This window comes from Cupressus sempervirens, chromosome 1 (assembly GCF_028749045.1).
Source record: "Cupressus sempervirens isolate cs-2001-9-10 chromosome 1, ASM2874904v1, whole genome shotgun sequence".
NCBI lineage: Eukaryota > Viridiplantae > Streptophyta > Pinopsida > Cupressales > Cupressaceae > Cupressus > Cupressus sempervirens.
The window spans coordinates 128,308,192-128,323,738 of record NC_143118.1 but is presented as its reverse complement, the minus strand read 5'-3'; the positions used below and the strand labels follow the sequence as shown (position 1 = coordinate 128,323,738).

The 15,547-nt window shown below is 34.2% G+C and overlaps 1 protein-coding gene across 3 annotated transcripts in view; it reads right to left on the bottom strand.

Annotated features, from left to right (window-relative positions):
- LOC149576498 (histone-lysine N-methyltransferase SUVR5-like) overlaps positions 1 to 13,216 on the bottom strand; it is a 43,485-nt gene extending 30,269 nt beyond the window's left edge. Inside the window, exons 1-2 of one of the 3 annotated variants that reach the window (XM_089817425.1) lie at positions 12,913 to 13,216; positions 12,068 to 12,376 (exon numbers count right to left, since the gene is read on the bottom strand). In XM_089817425.1, coding sequence (XP_089673551.1) covers positions 12,068 to 12,376; positions 12,913 to 12,978 — 375 coding nt within the window. In that variant the 5' untranslated portion in view covers positions 12,979 to 13,216. Of the gene's footprint in view, positions 1 to 12,067; positions 12,377 to 12,504; positions 12,744 to 12,912 lie in introns of those variants that run through there. The other 2 variants (XM_089817430.1, XM_089817434.1) reach the window with 2 other exon arrangements.
- Between the last annotated feature and the right edge of the window lie 2,331 nt (positions 13,217 to 15,547).

Here is a 15,547-nt window from a genome sequence, read left to right as displayed (position 1 = left end):
AAGCCAAGATCACCCAAATACAAAAGAAATGCTTGAAAAGGAAAGGTATCCTTTGAAAAAGTTTTTGGCAAAGGCACCACATGTTGCATTTATATTATTATGTTTGTGGAACGCTATACAAACCTCTGTAAAATATAATGTGTCATTGAAGTGATCATATGCATCCTTGTTGACCTTTGAACTATCCAACATTATTTTTCTTTGATCTAATAGGGCAATATGCATTTAAATATCTAGGATCTCTAGCAAAAGTCGCACCTTTTATGTATGCAAGCCTCCAATCTGCCTTTCTACTAGAGCCATGGGACTTGAAAGGTTCTTGCGGAAGAGAAAGCTTCAATGGAAGGAGCAACTTTTGCCCTATCAACTATAATATCATCATTTATAATTTTCCCATTGGAGCACTAGAGCATTTAAAAGGTTCTAGTACAATAAACATCTTCTGTCACATAAACACTATGTGGACACCATGTAAACCTCACAAATCTTAGTGGAATCTGCATTGTCATTTGTGCGGTCACATTCATCCTAGTCGATCATTAAGTTGTCTAGTGTTGTCTTTCTTTGATCGAACATAACATCCTGATTGCACTATCTGGGGACCCCACGAAAAGCCACTCTTTTATCCACAATTTATGTCATACTTCTGTTATTATATTTTGTGTTTGCATAAAGAAAGAAAAAACGTTTTAGTATCAAATTATCGTTTTTATATTTCTCTTAAACTCTTGAGAAAAGAAAAAAAAAATCTATCAAGGCTAAATTATTATTATTATATTATCATATCATTATATTTTTATCTTATATTCATTACTATCCTTGTCCTTGACAATAAAATGGATTTTATGTAGGGATACTTTCAACCTCAAACATTAATAATATTATTTAAATCTATAACTATAATAATATTTCATTTTATTATCTATTACGTAATGTTTATTTAAAATAATACAGAAATATTTTTATTTTTTTTTAATATTTTCAAGAATATTAACGTACTAATGTTGTTTTAAAAATAATATAAAATTAAAAGGATAACAACAAAATGTTTTTTTTGTGCATTTGTGCATTTGTGTCACAAACACATCAAATCAAATGTTTCTAGTTTTTATTAACGGACAGTTTTGCATCCATATGTGAGTATAATATGCCTTCGTCGTAATGTGCAAATAATTCACCACATTCAATTGGGTAGCAACATTGTAAATTGAACTTCAAAAGAATGCAAATATGGATGTTAATGGTAGTGCTACGCAGAAGAACAAAAATATACAAGGCAACTATTTTGTCTCACTAGTTTCATCCAATAAGGCAATAATGGTGCCTTATTGGATAAAAACAGTGAGACAACACAGTTGCCTTAGCCATGCTGATGGACCTAGGATTTTCTTTTTTTAGTTTGTAAAGACTATGGGAAAAAAATAATGACACTTGCACTTTTGGGCACACGACACTACAATGCTCCTCTGCACTATGCCCAAACTAACACATTGTCCTAAAAGAGTCATTGGTCAAAAATTGACATGTTGAAGGAAGTAAGACCCATTTTGACAAAGGAAAAATAGTACAAGTTGAAAACATAAATTTTTGGAACCATCGTACTTTTCCTAATAACAATATGTAGATCACTTAAAAGATAACAATCTAACAAACATTTCCCAAACAAGCAACAACAAATAGTGAAACTAGCGCCAAAGAAAAAAGTCTTCGAAATATTTTATATTTTTAAAACACTTTTAACAGGTTTCATGTCTTTTAAAAAAAGGAAAAGAAAGTAGAGGTAGAGAAGAAGGGAGACCTAGCATAAGGAGATGCAAATCACATGGAGAGCTTAAAAAGAAAGATAAGTCACCTTTCCTTTCTTCATGAAGGAAATTTCTTGACCTAAGTTTGACAAAAAGAAAGTGTTAGTGCGAATTACTAGTCTTGGATGGGTCCCTGTATGGGTTTTTAGAAAGGTGGTTTTTGGTCAATTTTATTAATCATTGTGCAAAAAATAGGTCCCTTCAATGGCCAATTTATTGATCACTATTCAAAAAATAGGCCGCTTCAAAGACCAACTTGTTTGAAATTGACAAGCTAGGGTATGGGAGAATGGAATTTAGGATTGAGACCCCTAAATATCTTGGAAGGACAGAAGGAAAAGTCGAGCATGTGACAATTAATTACTCTAAATTTGATGTCTTCTCACCTTGGTAGAGTTGCGAGTCATATTAGTCATATTAATGGCATTTGATTACTTTGATAATTATCTCACCTCTAGCTAGGAAAGTGATGGAAGTTCAAAGATGGAGAAATTAAAGTTACATTATTTTATAAATACAATATTTAATGTTTAGAAGTGCGCAACAAAACCAATTTTTGTTATGATCTATCAATGACTCCCCACAACTTCAAAGCTAACATTTGAGCAGCTATTTATTCACAAACATATTTTTTCCAATGTGTAATTGGTTCAAAATGATACATCAATTTGACTTGGTCGCATTACAATAATGTTACAAAAAAGGAGTCATCATTGGCATAAAAGTAATACCCAATAATTGGCAGAAGCTCTCAAGATTGTCATTCTAACAAACTAGAGTAGTGTACTAATTGATAAAGATAGAGTGGATTCAACTACCTCAAAAACTCAGATGGGCCTAGCGATACAGGTTTTAATTTTGTTGAAGCTATGGGAAGAATAAAGACCCTTATACTTTTGGATGCATGTCATTGGAACGCTCCTTAAGTTATGCATAAACTAACACATTTTTCTAATAATGTCCTTGATCAAAAGTTGGCAAGTCCTAATTTTGACAAAGGAAAAATAATACAAGTTGAAGACATGAACTTGTTAAACCAATTTTTTCCTAATCCACAATGTGCGCACCATTTCTAAGGTAACTAACAAAAATTTATCCTTGCACTATTAGACAAATATCAATAAGTCAACAAATAGCAAAGCCTACACGAATGACATGAAATTTATCTTATAATGTTTTGTATGGCTCCCATAGCATGTGGTAATTAATTTCTCTATAGATGAACTCTGTCTCACCTTGCTCAAGTTATAAGTCATATTAATGTCATTTAATTACTTTGAGAATCAACTTGCTTTTGGCCCAAAATGTATCGGGAGATCAAAACATACAAATTAAAGTTTCATTATGGACATTGTACAAACGCAACTTTGAGAGAATGTTAAAAGCCTTGTTACACTCAATTGCAAGATATTTAAAAGAAACATAGATACCACAATGGTCTTAAGAAAAAGAAAACTATCTTCATAGGGGAAATTTTAAATTATAAAATGAAAAAAAAAAACAGCATAAACCATTATTATGCTTCAACCAATTCAGCTATTGTTGGGCGAGACTTTCTTATCCTCAACACATTAATATTGTGTAAATATAAAAATCTCCTAGATGTTTGTTGTTGTTTTCAAATGATGATAAGTCCAAGGAGGACATTAGGATTGTAGTTGAGTCCTTAATTAGGTTATGATGGAGACATGAAATAAGTACAAATAAAAACAACACAATTGTTGAATTGGTTTCCTATAAGGCATGAGGACGTAGCATGTTATCAACTCTCTATATATGACACCCTACATGTCACTTGTTATAATGTCAATAGGTTAGAATAAAGCTACAAGAAAGAAAAAAGCTAAGGCATCAAATTTTCAAAAGTTGAAATTGGAGCCTCGACACAAATATAGGTGAATGATAATTTATAGTCAACATTGGGAGATTGGAAATGAGTGAAGCTAGGGATACTAAAACTATGTTACCAATTTAATTATTATGTTATGATGTGCAACCAAAGCTAGAAAAAGTGATATGTCTTATAAACACAATGTCATTTTGTTATGTAGTCCAACTATATCCTTCTATTTTGTAGCCTTGAGTTGTTTAGCTACAAGCATCCATATAATCAACCTATTTTTTGTAATCTTTTTTTATTATCAAATACTAATATATGCCCCACTTTACACAAGATCAGCTATTCAAATAATATAAAAGTAATATACATTGTTAAATATTTACAAAGCATACTAAAAGAGGTTCTCGGAAGATGATTCACACTGCCTCTAAACTAGAATTCATTATATTTTAAAACTTGAAATTTACACATTTTACAATTTGTACTAACAATTAAGATATTATTATTATAAGTTTTATAAGTTTTGAATTAATTGCATACTAACCAATAGCAATAGCATATATTGCAAAACACAAATGTTTAATGTGTATCTAGAAACTAGAAAACATTTTAGCAAGCAATTAAATAATACAAATAATTTAAGTCTTATAAAAAATTTAAAATGAAAGAATACATAAGGCATTAAAATATCTTGCTTGATAATAACTCTATAGAATTCTCAATTGGAAAATTCATATATAATATCATTTTATAGATTTTTGTAGCAAACTCTAATATTCATCTACTAGAAGTGCAATTTGATATGACTTGGCAAATTTTCTAATTTGACAACTCATTTTTTTGAAAATTGTAAAAATCAGTGTGTCATAAATGGTTGATTTGAGCTAGATGCTTATACAAATTGCAAAAGTTGTTCAATGTAATTTTCATTTTATTTTATTTTAACTTTTTCCATTTTTTACTATTTTGGGGAGAGCTGGAAATACAAATTGCAAAATTGCTCATTATAATTTGCTTGGGGGCAAAATTGCAAAAAAAAATTGTCCCCTTGGTGTCCTAATCATACAAAACTCAGCATTATTGATCTCCACACTCCACACAACTATCATACATGAAAGTTACAAATAGCATACTACCACACTCTAAAGGGCTTTGGAAAATGTTAGATGAAAAACAACCTAAATTCACTTAGGAATACAAAGAAAAAATCTTGTAAAAATTAGATAAAGCAAAGGGGCTCATAGCATTGCATGGATCTGTTACTTCTGGTTTCATAGTGAAAAGTGCAAAACACCTAAGTGAGTATAGGAAAAACTTGAGGGAATCCAATGTCAAGTCTATCAATTTCAAATCTCACAATTAGAGGCAATTTTAACATTACTCTCTATAAGAAAGTTCTATTACAATTCAAGATTACCTCGCGCAGTTCAAATTGCTTTTATCGTAACTAAAAGGATGTGAGCATGATAAAACTAAAGATGAAAGTATCTTCTTGATTTTGTCTAAGAGATCCTTACCAAGTGTTTTCATCTACCTTCTATTCTACTATGGGTGTCATGGTAAAAGCTCATAAGATGCCAACTTTTGAGTTGTTTTGTGAACATCTTACTAGGAAGAGGGCCAAGTTCATTCAAATGGATGCACTTCTTAGATTTAGGAGTCAAGAATTGATGACTTAATCTTCTTAGAGTGGAGGAAATAACAAGCCTAAAACAGAACCTCCTTCAATTGGTAAGTCACCCTCACCAAAGCAGAAGAATAATCAAAAGCCAGCTCGATCTCCCTCTACTACTAACTCAAAATAATCCTTCTAAAAGCCCAACAAAAAGAATGGAGAGTGATATTCATTTTGTGTCATATCTAGGCATGATGAGTCTCATTGTTTCAAGAGGCTCAAAGCATTAGTGAAATCTATGAGGACACGTAATATTTCATGCCTAAGTCTTCTTCCATAGGAAGAACAAGTTCCTTTTACACGAATTTACCTTCACACAATTGGGTTCTTGATTCTTGAGTTTGTTCATACTAATCTCACATAATTCTCAACTCCATATTTAGTGTTAAAGTATGTGCTCACTTTTATTAATGACTTCTCATGACAAGCATTGGTATACCTTTTGAAGTAAAAGAGTGAGGTTCCTAGCACTTTCAAGAACTTAAAGCATTTGTGGAAAAACACTCAAATTTTCTCTTCAAAGAGTATGCATAGATAATGGTGAGAAGTATGTCAATCAAGCATTTCTATATTTTTGCACTAAGCATGGAATTCTTCATCAACAAGCAATACCTTACACTCCTTGGGAAAATGGTGTGGTTGAGAGGAAGAACATGACTTTATGAGAGATGGCCAATTCTCTAATTTAGTCTAGGTCCATGGCTCCAACCTTTTGGGTTGAAGCTATCAATTATGCCGACTATGTTAGAATCATATACCTTGCAAAGCAATGCACGATATGAAACCTTAGGAAACTTGCTCCCATTTCAAGTCTAATGTATCCTTCAAAGTGCTTGGTGGTAAGGCTTGGGCATTTATTCCAAATGATCAACATAAAGCAATGGAGAATAAAATCAACGATGATTTTTGTTGGCTATTGTGAGGATGTGATGCCTTACAATTTGTTTAATTATGACTGACAAGAGGTTTAATTTGATCACGTCTTCACACAAATGAATAATCCATAACTTGTTGCTTCATTAATTCATACTCGACCTTCTTCATCACTTGTGGATGTATTGTTCTTGAGGATGTTTCTAGATGTTTCAAAAACTAAGCCAAGATAAGCTCATACAACTCATTAGGAGATTATTCCTCTTCTCAATGATCCCACAAATACTCATCACACTCTTTCACAAACTCCAAGCATCAATGTTGGTCATGCCATTTTAGCCAATCCTTCAAAAATTTCAAAAGCTTCAAGTATTCCTAAGTGGGAGAGTGATATGGCAAAGGAGTATTACTTGGGACCTTGTATCTCTTCCTAAGAAAAGAAAATTGGTTTGATGCAGGTGGATGTATCGTACCAAATGCGCAACAAATGTTTCTATTAACAAGTGCAAGGCTTGTCTTGTTGCAAAGGAGTTTTCATTGTTTGAGGAAGTTAACTATTTCAAGACCTTTGCTCCTATCTACAAGATGGATTCCATTCATCTTGTACTCTCTTGACTAAATCTCAAGGATAGTAAGTGTATCAGATTGATGTGAAGAGTGTTTTCTTGCATTGGAATCTTCATGAGTTTATCTACATAGAGTAGCCTCCTAGTTTTGTGGAAGACTCTTCACTTGTTTGCAAACTTTGTCATTCATTGTATGGTCTCAAACTTGGTATAAGAAATGGATAGCTTTTTTATGCCTGCCAATTTCATACATGGCCATTCTAATCTTCCAATTTATCCTTCGAGACATGGGGAAGATTGTCTAATTCTTGTGATATGCATGGATGGTTTTATTCTCACTAGTCATTCCACTTTCATGATTCAGAATAACTAGTGAGCATTCATGGACTGTTTTGACATGACCAACCTTGGACTTTTACATTACTTCCTTGGCCTTTAGATTCATTAATCTTCTAAGGAGATTTTCATTTTCAAACAAAATATGCTTTAGATTTTCTTTCGAGATTTGGCATGGCTGATTGCACCCACTCCTTTTCAGCCAAATGCTGCATTGTCTTCCAATTGCACTACTTCTAGAGTTAATGTTACTTTGAATCAGGAGTTGATTGACATTCTTCTATATTAGACAATCATCCTACTATTTCCTTTGTGGTTGGGCTTGTCTCTCACTTCTAAGAGTCCTTGTGAGAGTCATTAGAAGGAATCCAAATGATTCTTGAGGTACACCTACGGCATTTCATACTTTCACATTCATTACATGTCAAGAGCTTCTCAACATGTGGATCTCAATAATTCAAATTGGCTTGGTGATGTTGATGATCAACTGTCTACTCCTCGCTTTGTATTTTACCTAGGTTCAAGTCCAGTTGCATTATCATCAATTGAGGTTAACCATCCAAATGCAGATTTGGCTCATCAAGTGATTCTTTGGCTTCACCAATTGATGACTAGAGATTTAGATTTCATTCCACAACTCTTTGGTGTGATAAGTAAAGTATCATTCAAATTTCACACAATCCAATAGAGCATCAGCATATTATTGAGATCCACGTGCACTTCATCAAGCAAACCATCCAGATTTGGTCTTCTTAGCATGAAGTACTTTGGAGCAACACATTGCAGACATGTTTGCTGAACTTTTCACACGCCTGGTAATTTTAGATGTAATCAATGCTTGAGGTGGAGGAAGTTGGCCCTAAGGGCCTTCTTGAGTCCTTGCTTCCCTTTGCATGCTTGTTTTCTCTCCTTTGGAGAGCAGTTTTCTCCACCCGGCTTTTGTCTTTTTCTTCCTTTCTGATAGACTATTTCTGCATGGGTAACTTATCAACTCTTGTTGTTGGGATTCATCTTTTGTGTTCTTTTTTCTCAATTCATTCCTCTCTAAGTTGCATGTAAGGGGGAGTGTTTATGTGAATGAGATGTTTCACCTAACTAGCTCAGCTAATAGGTTCTAATCACATGTCAAGTTTACTGATGTCCTGGGAATATTTCTCGAAATCTGAGTTGTCATTAAATCTTATCTTATGTCATTTATTTAGGTGTCCTAATTATTTAATATTTGTTGTTTTGTGTCATAGGATTAAAACACTTGTCATAATCTTGTCTAGCCTATCTCTCAACTTGCCTATGTAAGAAAGGATTCTCTGTATGTTTATAATCTTGTGAATATTGTATTCTTGATTTTGATGGTGTAGCATCTTCCATTGTTGCTTCCCTGTTGTATGTGTGGAAGGCTATTTGGTGTTGCATATTGACAACCGTAATTGCACACTTCAACATTTTAAACATACAAAACTTCTCCCTAGACTTTTAAGTCTTTATACATTACAGTGACCTTAAGTTTGTTCTCCAAAATCTTTTTTGTCTTTCTATTCCACAAAGCTGAACAAATATTTCGCTATTCTCTATGACCAGCCTAGTAATTTGCAATTTGTTTGTGACAAATTCCACTCTGAGATCATCCACAATATCAACAAATGATTTCCCAAAGAATTTTGCATCATATGTACAAGAAAGCACTAAGTGCAGGAAAAAATGATGTCAATAAAACAAGATTGAATTTATTTTCTCTAGGTTGTTATCAATAAAGTTATCATAGAAATTATGCATTCATTCTAATTTCAAATTTCTCATTCATAAGTCTATCTTTATAAAATTCAAACCCACCATCCATAGTAGTAAGCGTCATTTGAAAAACTAGTTCTCAAGCATCCAAGAACAACTGAAAAAATGCATATTGCTCAAGGTTTCTTTGTCTTGCTATGTAATAACATGCTTTATGATCAGATATTCATATTGGATAAAAAATAAATATCCTTGGTTTTGGAACAAACACGTACTAAAGGAGAAAACATGCTTTCCAAATTTCAACTCCATGACAGAAACCTTCTCCTTTCTCCCTACTTGGGTTAGGCTGCAATACCTCCCACTACAATTCTAGGTAGATTCATGTCAACTGGGTATGGTCAACACTCTAGGGCAATCCTTGGCACTTGATCCAAAAATTGTTGATCTAATCCACTAGGATGCAGGTGGAAATTAACATCTTAACAGTCTTGTTGGATGTGATATCGTTAAAGGTGGTAGATATTGTATGGAAACAGGTGAATATAGCTTTCAGCTTTAGGGAAGTGTTCCATTGTTGGTCAGGTAGCTGCAAATTGCCAGGCAGCTAAACCAAAAACATTTTTAAAAAGCCATGCAGTGGAATGGAATCTGCTTATTGCACTGATCAATAATGAGGAATGGCTGTCTCCCCTAAGCACGGTCAGGCTAAAGACAAAAAGATGGCTTCTGATGTTACTGCATTGTAAAGCACTTTCTCTCTCCCCTCCTCCAAATGCAGATACTTGTTTGGTATTCTCAACGGAAGGCAGGTGTGCCAGTGGGCAGCACTCAAGTGGAAGAGGCTAAAGTAGGTAACAGTGTTTCTTCACCAGGACAGAAGCTGCCCCACTTTCCAGACAAGTTGTTGGAGGCACTGAGAAAGTTTCTCCAACTACCGATCGACTCCCCATTCAAATCTGGGAATCCTGTCAGATTTGACAATTTCTAATGAAAAAGGAATAGGAACCATTTATCCTGAATCAAATTTGGATACTGTTAATCAATCACTATATACTTGCAGCCTGTGCAAGGGATCAGATTGTGTACCCCTTTTATTACTCTTATAGGCAGAAGGTGAATTAAGAAATTGAATCATATTTCAAGAAAACGGTTATGGAGAAAATACAGGAGCATCAGCAGAGCTTCAAGGAGAGTTGTTTCAGATGAAAGGCTCCACAGATTTTTCAATATCAAGGAAGCTGATGCATTGCCATGTGTAAAAGAGGTGCTTGGAGAGAAAGAGTTAAGAAGCTCTGAGTTCATGAGAACAGAAGTGCCATTTTCAGACTTCGCTGACAAACTGAAGTCATGGGTTGTAGATGAGGTGACATGGCAGTAGATTTTGCAAATGCTATTCACTATCAAAGGGATCTTGAAATGGAAGAAATCAAGCACGACATGAAAAATTTGCAGCTAAAACTGAATCGGATGGTTGAAGATATGTTTACAAAAGAATTTCAAACACCAAAACCTTCTGTTCAAACTTGGCTTTCACTGTCACTAATCTATGGGTGGCACTAAGTAACAGAAATCTGTAAAATCTAGCACGTTACCACTCCATCTATTTCTCAGAATGATGTAATTCGGGCAAAGACACAACACAGAAAGAATTTGTAAAAGCCCAAGGCAGGTTACTTGTTGCCATATCAACTTTTAGCTTTTATGTTTTGCTAACCCATTCCGCCTCCACAGTATACTGATGAAGTTTTTATAAATACTTAGCATGAACAACATGATGCCATATATTCAAAATCAAGATTGAAGACTGAAACCCACCTCTGCTGCTAAAATTCTACAAACACCTCTGCTCCACCTCTAAAATCCTAAGTTACCGGAAGCGGATATGGGATGTGGGGAATATCTCTTTTTAGGATGTGGATGCGGGAGGAAATATGTGTGTGTGTGTATATATATATGCAAAGAAATATAAAAAAGCAAATCATTTGATAGTATGACTATGATACTTCACCCTTCATCAAAATTCAAGATATTTCGAAATTCATATGATATATCAATATGCGCTTGTCCAACATTGGAGTTTAGTCTAAAACAATAAGTTCAAATAGGTCATGTTCAAGATTCCAACAAAATAAAAACTTAGTTTTAGGGTTTCATAGCAAAAAAACAACATTAAAAAATCAATTAAAGCATGTGCCAATATACAACTTAAAGAGTCTTTCTGGGGTTTATTAAGTTTTTTTAGCCACTGGGCCCACGGGTGCTCCCGGATGCTTCTGGAAGCCAGCCACAGGCTTCCGGGTGCGCATGGAAGCCAGAGACTGCTTCCAAACGCATCCAGAAGCCTGCTGCTGGCTTCCGGCCAGCTTCCACAGGGCTTCTGGAAGCATCCAGCACCCGTCCAGATCAGCTTCCATACCCAGACCTATCCCTGACGAATTGGTAACTTACCTAGATCTGATATTTATTTTCTGAAGAAGGATTTGGCCAGCTTCCACAGGGCTTCTGGAAGCATCCAGCACCCGTCCAGATCAGCTTCCGTACCCAGACCTATCCCTGACGAATTGGTAACTTAGCTAGATCTTATATTTATTTTCTGAAGAAGGATTTTTTAACATTTTAAGGTTAGCTCTTTTCAAATACTACTGAGTTTTTGCTTATTTCAGCAATTTAACAAATATAACTACCAAAACATGTATGGACCCACATGTATATAGATATTTATTATTAACATTAAGTAAATGGATTGGTAGGTCACATTCATTTCCAAACTTAGTCACTTGGTCAAAACCCTTTCGGCTAAACAATTGTATAACGCGTGGTAAAGTGAATAAGTTCCTTAAAAATAACCTTTAAACATGTTACACCCGAAAAGTGTGTTGCCTCGGTTGTGACCTGTGACCTACAAAATAACCTCAATCTTACATTTATTTGCACACAGATATATGTTTAGATGGAGGTGTGTAAGTGTTTTCATATACATTTATGTTTTCTCACATCTATATAGTTAATACACACATGCATTTCCATGTATGAGTACATAATGTGTATGTTTATCGGTGTGTATGTGTTTGTATAATATCTTATATTGCGTTCATTTTGGAGGAATTAATCCTACAATGTCTGTTTTCGTGCATTAAGCAAAACTATTCCTCGGTGAAAGAGGAAAATCCTTCTAACAAGAAGGAAATCAACTAATTAGTATAGCAAAACCATAAGATTCCCTAATGTCCAACACACTCACCTTAACCCATAGAGCCAATCCAGATTGCTGCTTTGTCTCTTGTTTCTTTATTGCAGACTCTTTCATTTCAAAAGCATTTGATGGATATTCAAATTTGAGCATTTCCACAAATTGCTCAGAGACTCCGTCCTTAAGATGCCCTTGGTCAGATGCTCCATTCTTAAGATGCCCCTGATCAGAGACTCCATTTTTAAGATGCCCTTGTTCTCCGTCAAGAAAATTCTCCGTGACTCTCGTTCCACCATTACCCACTGAAGTTTCTATGTTGTCCTCTGCCGCTTCCATCCCACATTGCCTCCGCCCCTCCTCCTTTTCACAAAACAGCCACAACCCAATCATATACTTAAGTTAGAAATCTTCCTAGGAACTTCAAATTTGAAAACAATCTTCAAATATGAAATCAAAATAAGTAACCCAATTGAGAAAAAAATATTTACTGTAGAGGATCGACAACCCAAAAATGGCTCAATAACATACGAAGATCCAATCAATGATTTTTACAATAATACTAATTAACAAAACATGTCTGTGGGTGTACCAAATGTGATTGATTCCGCCTACGAGCAAGAGAATCATGTGGTGTGATAATGACTGTTAAGGAAGTTTAAAAATGGCAAACCCAACATTACCCACAAAATTTCTTCAACCCCACAATCTACCAAATCAAAAAAATGCAGGAAATAAAAAAAGACTCCCCTACCTTAGGTTTCCCTAAACATGGACCCCAACAAATAATATAGGCATATAAAATTGACATGCAATACGAGACATTATATAATTGAGATAGATTCCATAGATATTCCATGATTATGAACAGAAAGAAAGAAATAGATTAAGTCCCCTACCTGAAAATCATTATTTGCAGGCTGCAAGGGTGTGATGCCATTATCAATGTTCTCATTAGCAGACATGGACACTAAGCATATATGAATAAGAATTGGGTCTGAATAGGTAGTATGGTAATGGAAAAATACTTGTTCCGATCCCAACTCTTCTAACGCCCACTATAACATAAGCTTTTAACAACCTCCTTAGAAAAACACAAGAGCTTAAATAAAAACCCTCAACTCGGTCGTATTGGTATTTTGCATCCACTTGCCTAAGTTGCAACGTTCCGCGGGTTTGAGTTGTTTACAATTGGCATTTGTTCGGTAGCGCAATCTCCGATTGTTCTTTTTAAGGCTAAACATTGATTTCATTTTATATATATATATATATTACGATTTGGTTCCTTTTTATATAATTTTTTTTATTAGTAACAGGGTCTATTATTATTATTATATGTTGTAATTAATTATTATTATTATATGTTGTAATTAATTATTATTATTATATGTTGTAATTAATTATTATTATTATTTATTAAATTCAAATAGATTTGAATCCAATATTTTTCAAATAAAAGACTCATTTAGCTTTTTTAAATATATATTTTAATAAATTACTATATTTATAAATGGTACAATTTCTTGTAGTCGTATCTAAAATGATATAGTATTTTTTACAAAATTTTCTATTTATAAATAATATTTTTTATTTTTACAAAAATCTATGTAAAAGACATTTAAGAATTGTTATATTGTGGAGACATTTATTTTTTTTTTTTATTATTATTTTGTTCAAAAAAAAAAAAAACATGTTATGAGACTCAAGAATTGATTTTACTATTGTGTACTTTATGACCTAATTTAGTTCTATTTATTGGTCATTATTCTTATCGTTAGGGAACTAATGTTTTCCATAGAGTAGAGCAGTGACCTGGTAAATTTTGAAAGGCAAGTAGAAGATTTTGGTCAAGGAGTCTACTTTTTATATAGTATGGGTCATGCAAATTATAAATAAAAGTTTTTTTTTTGTGATTTCTAAAATTAGTTGATCAATCAGTTATTTTTTTCGTACAATTTTTTTTAAGATGTGAAACATTGAGAGAGAAAAATAGGTTATCTACGTTTGGTTTTGAAAAATAATAGTAAGTGGGTGTTGGCTTGTTGTACAAGCAAAGAACAAGTCCAAAGGGTTGTCACTAGGCACCATTAACAACACATTAACATCAACTAGTGATGAAATACAAGATAAAATAACATCTCACATCTACCTTTATCAAAAACAAAGGTATAAATGAGACTAAACCACCAATCATGGTCAATATTAACAAAAAGCATCTTGTTTTTGGTGTGTTTGTGAAGTTAATGTTTTGATTATGCCAAGTGTGGCCTATAGTTGCCCAAAGTTGCTTTACATGGGCCAAAAGTTGTCAAAGTAACCAATGTGGGTATAGAAGTCAAAATGATGCATCGGAGCATAAGATGGTTTGATTGGAATCTAGATAGTGATGTCCCAAGACATCATTTTTCATCATCAAATTGCAAGGAAGCATGTGTTTGTGTGAACTTGACAAAAAGTGCAAAAGTTCTCATGTTGACAACTTTGCCATTTGTGCAACATTGTGACAACTTTTGACAAGAGTTAAGAAACATGGCTAGGTGCTTACTGTTAGAATTTGTATAACAATTCTAAAGGAGCCAAGATTACAATATGATAGCAATACCTACTACATGGAAGAATTGAAGCGAAGACACAAATATGCTCTCAAATATGCAATTTGTATTGATGAGCCTATTTATATAAGCAAGAGTCAAAGTTAGGCACCTGCCAAAGGTAAGTGTTGTATCACCTAATTTAGTTGTGTAATATTGAATACTAATACTAACAAAAGCATATACAAAATTAAATCAATTAACACTTATGATAGGACGAGGTTATCACTGAAAGGAAGGCAAACCAAGAATTGTAAGCTCCTTAGGTGTAACCTATGATGACATAGATATGTCCTTGATGGATAGGGGATGTATGCTCACAATGTGCTCAAGCTTCCAATGGGTAGGTGTTTTTACCAAGTGTGTAGATGGGTGAGGGTTTTAACAATGGAGGTGTGGATGGATCTTAGCATTATGATGGTGTAAAATGATTGTGATGTAGTGGTCAGTGGAGCATTATAAGTTTGCATGAAAGTTGATATGGATTGTGAGAGGGAAGGGCTTTATTTATATGCTAAGGGGTAGTGAAATGGAGGGTCAGGATGCAAGGATGGAAGAATTGTGAGGAAGGGCTAGGAAGCTTTGAAAGGGAAGCACATGGATTGTGCTTGTTCAGGGCTCTAGCCTTGTGACAAGTGTCACAAGGAGATTGGGTGGTCAAAATGGAGAGTCAAGGGGAGTAACGAGGGAAGATGAGTGTGTAAGAGGGATGTAAGAGGCATTAATGGCATGTAAGAGTCATTAATGCTCTTGGATAGGGATGGAAGAGGATAAGGGAGACTTGTTGACTTTGGCTTGGGTTAGCAAGTCTTAACCCTTGCTTAAAGTTGTGCACATGTTTAGAAGGGGGATTAGACTTCGTTTAGAAAGGGGGTTGGAGCAAATGGCTTACGTTTGATGGGATGGGTTAATTAGGAGGCTAAGTGAGGTTAGTATGGGTGAA